Source organism: Phaethon lepturus, unplaced genomic scaffold (assembly GCF_000687285.1).
Source record: "Phaethon lepturus isolate BGI_N335 unplaced genomic scaffold, ASM68728v1 scaffold32002, whole genome shotgun sequence".
In the NCBI taxonomy this organism is placed as follows: domain Eukaryota; kingdom Metazoa; phylum Chordata; class Aves; order Phaethontiformes; family Phaethontidae; genus Phaethon; species Phaethon lepturus.
In genome coordinates, this window is record NW_010523109.1 from 1,569 (window position 1) to 3,853 (window position 2,285).

Here is a 2,285-nt window from a genome sequence, read left to right on the forward strand (position 1 = left end):
GGCTGCAGGGCATTTACTCCTGGTTGCAGCATCACTGAAACTAAAACTAACTCCCTGCCTGGTGTCAGGAGAGCGGTACCCAGGACATCTTTTTAATGTCATGGCAAGAGCAGGGCTGGCAGTCCCCAGGGAGGTGCTGCCTGCCAGAGCAGAGAGGCACGGTGGGGAGATGGGGGATGTGGTGTTTCCTGCTCGCTCCCTTCTCCCTTACCCCAAAGCTGTGAAACGTCCCCTGTGTGGAGGGAGACAAGCTTCTCATCTTGTCTTCTCCACCTGGTGCTCCTCTTCTTCCCACTATGGGTGTGTGGGGCACTGCAGCCCCCACTGGCCTCTGCAGCCCCTGAAAAAATTCTTCCAGGAGCCCTGGATGATGCCCCGAGCCCCTGGGTCCCACTCAGTGCCCGGCCAGGACGGGCATGTCCCCAGAGCTGCACCAGCAGCTCCGTGTGCCCGGCAGTGCCCAGCCGACGTCCTCCCCACCACCAGGGCAGCAGCTGATGCAAGCAGAGATCTGAGGCATCTTTCAGAGCAAAAGAGAGACTTTTTTCATCCTGCTGAGCATTGTTTGCCGTCTGATGGGTCCCCAGCAAAACACTGCCCCATCGCATTTGCCATCTCAGAGCTGGGCGTTCGGCGAGCAGCTTGGTTTCGCAGTGGGCCTCATCAGCCAGAGGAAGCGAGAAATTAAATCAGAGTCTTTCCTGCCGTCAGAGCGGGTGGATGCCCCGAGGCTCTCCGGTTTACAGGTTTGCTCCTCTCTGCCCTCACTTTGCCATGCTTCTGTAGAGGTATTTCCTGTGCCCAGGCCACACATTTTGCTTCACCTCTGTTTCGCTCAGGTGCTTTAGCTCATGCATAGCTCCGAATAAGGCTGCTGGATTTTTTTTTAAATATCTTCTTAATTTCCTCTTCTTCAGTCCTGCTGCGTTTCAGAGACCTGTTTGCAAGTCAGTGCTGTGTTAAGAACCCCTCCAAACGGAGTAGCAACTGTGGGCCCATCACTGAAGACTGATGAATGGTCTGAAATGGAGCAAAACTCAGGGGTTTTTGCCCCTCTTAATCTCCAGGGAAGTCCGTTTGGAATAACTAGAGCTAAAGGAAGGGATCAGTAAAATGACCTAAAGCAGCATCTGAGCCAGAAAGTCTCTTGAGAGCTGGGATCAATAGGGGAGGTAATAGCCTTGCTGGAAGGGGCACAGTGTAACGTTAGTGCTGGGTAAACACTGCAATAAGAGCCCCGTGTTGCTCAATAACTCACACTTGTTTTCTCCCTGCTGCCCACAAAGACCCAGACTCCTTCCTGAAGTCTGCGCGCCTCCAGCGCCTGCCCTCGTCCTCATCAGAGATGGGAAGCCAGGACGTGTCCCCTCTCCGGGAGACCAGCAAGGACCCTTTTTCTGGAGACTGCAGCTGCCGGCAGGATGGGCTGACTGTCATCATCACCGCCTGCCTGACCTTCGCCACCGGGGTCACTGTGGCCCTGATCATGCAGATCTACTTTGGGGACCCTCAGGTAAGACGAAACAGTGGCTTTGCAGTCAGGCTTTGGCTCCGAAAATAGGAAAAGCTCCCTAACTTTCCTCCTTGCCAGCAGTTTAGTGGGTAAGTGCTGGTGAGCCCTGGCCAGTGTCAGTGAGACCCTGGGTGCTGAGTCTCTCTCTGTGATTCTACCCCAAATTGTCTCAAAAAGTTCTTCCTGCAGCTGGAGGTTGTTTGGAGAGGGCGAGCTGGGCTCTCAGCTCCTGCCCTGCGGCCAGGGCATGGGTGGCTGTGCCTGGCAGGTTTGGGAGTGCTGCCGGGGGGAAATGGTCAGGCCTCCTGCTGTGTCTCCAGCTGTGGTTTGAGCCAGATGTGAATGCTTTCAGAAAGCAATCCTTAGTTAAGCAGTAAGCATCTTTCGTACGTCTCCACTTGGAGAGAGTTTTATGGATCTGTATGCCCAGGCTCACCTCTGGAAGGATCTGTCCAGGACCGAGCGGGGGAATAGATGAAAACAGAGCTGGACCTCCTGCTGGACCAGTGCTAAGTTGCAGAGCAAAGGCAGCGTGGCCATGGGGCCATACCTTCCTGCAGCACATCTCCTGCCAAGTACTGCAGCCTGAGAAGGGCCAAGGGGCAGCCGGTAGTCACCCTTATCTTCTCCGTATGCTGCCCAGCAGGGCAGAGCTGCCTGCAAGTCCGTGTGAGAGAGATGTGCTTTTTTTTAGTTTATTGCTCTCATTGGCACGCGAAACGCAGCCGTTGGGAGTGGAGTGGCTTTTTTCCTCACCTCGCTGTTGGGCCCT

General features: G+C 55.0%; 1 protein-coding gene across 1 annotated transcript in view; it reads left to right on the forward strand.

Moving 5' to 3' along the window:
• Positions 1 to 1,286: 1,286 nt before the first annotated feature.
• LOC104616877 (gamma-glutamyltransferase 7-like) overlaps positions 1,287 to 2,285 on the forward strand; it is a gene marked incomplete at its 5' end in the record, with an annotated part of 15,437 nt that continues 14,438 nt past the window's right edge. Inside the window, 1 exon segment of the mRNA XM_010282030.1 lies at positions 1,287 to 1,513. Within this exon segment, the coding sequence (XP_010280332.1) occupies positions 1,287 to 1,513 (227 nt within the window).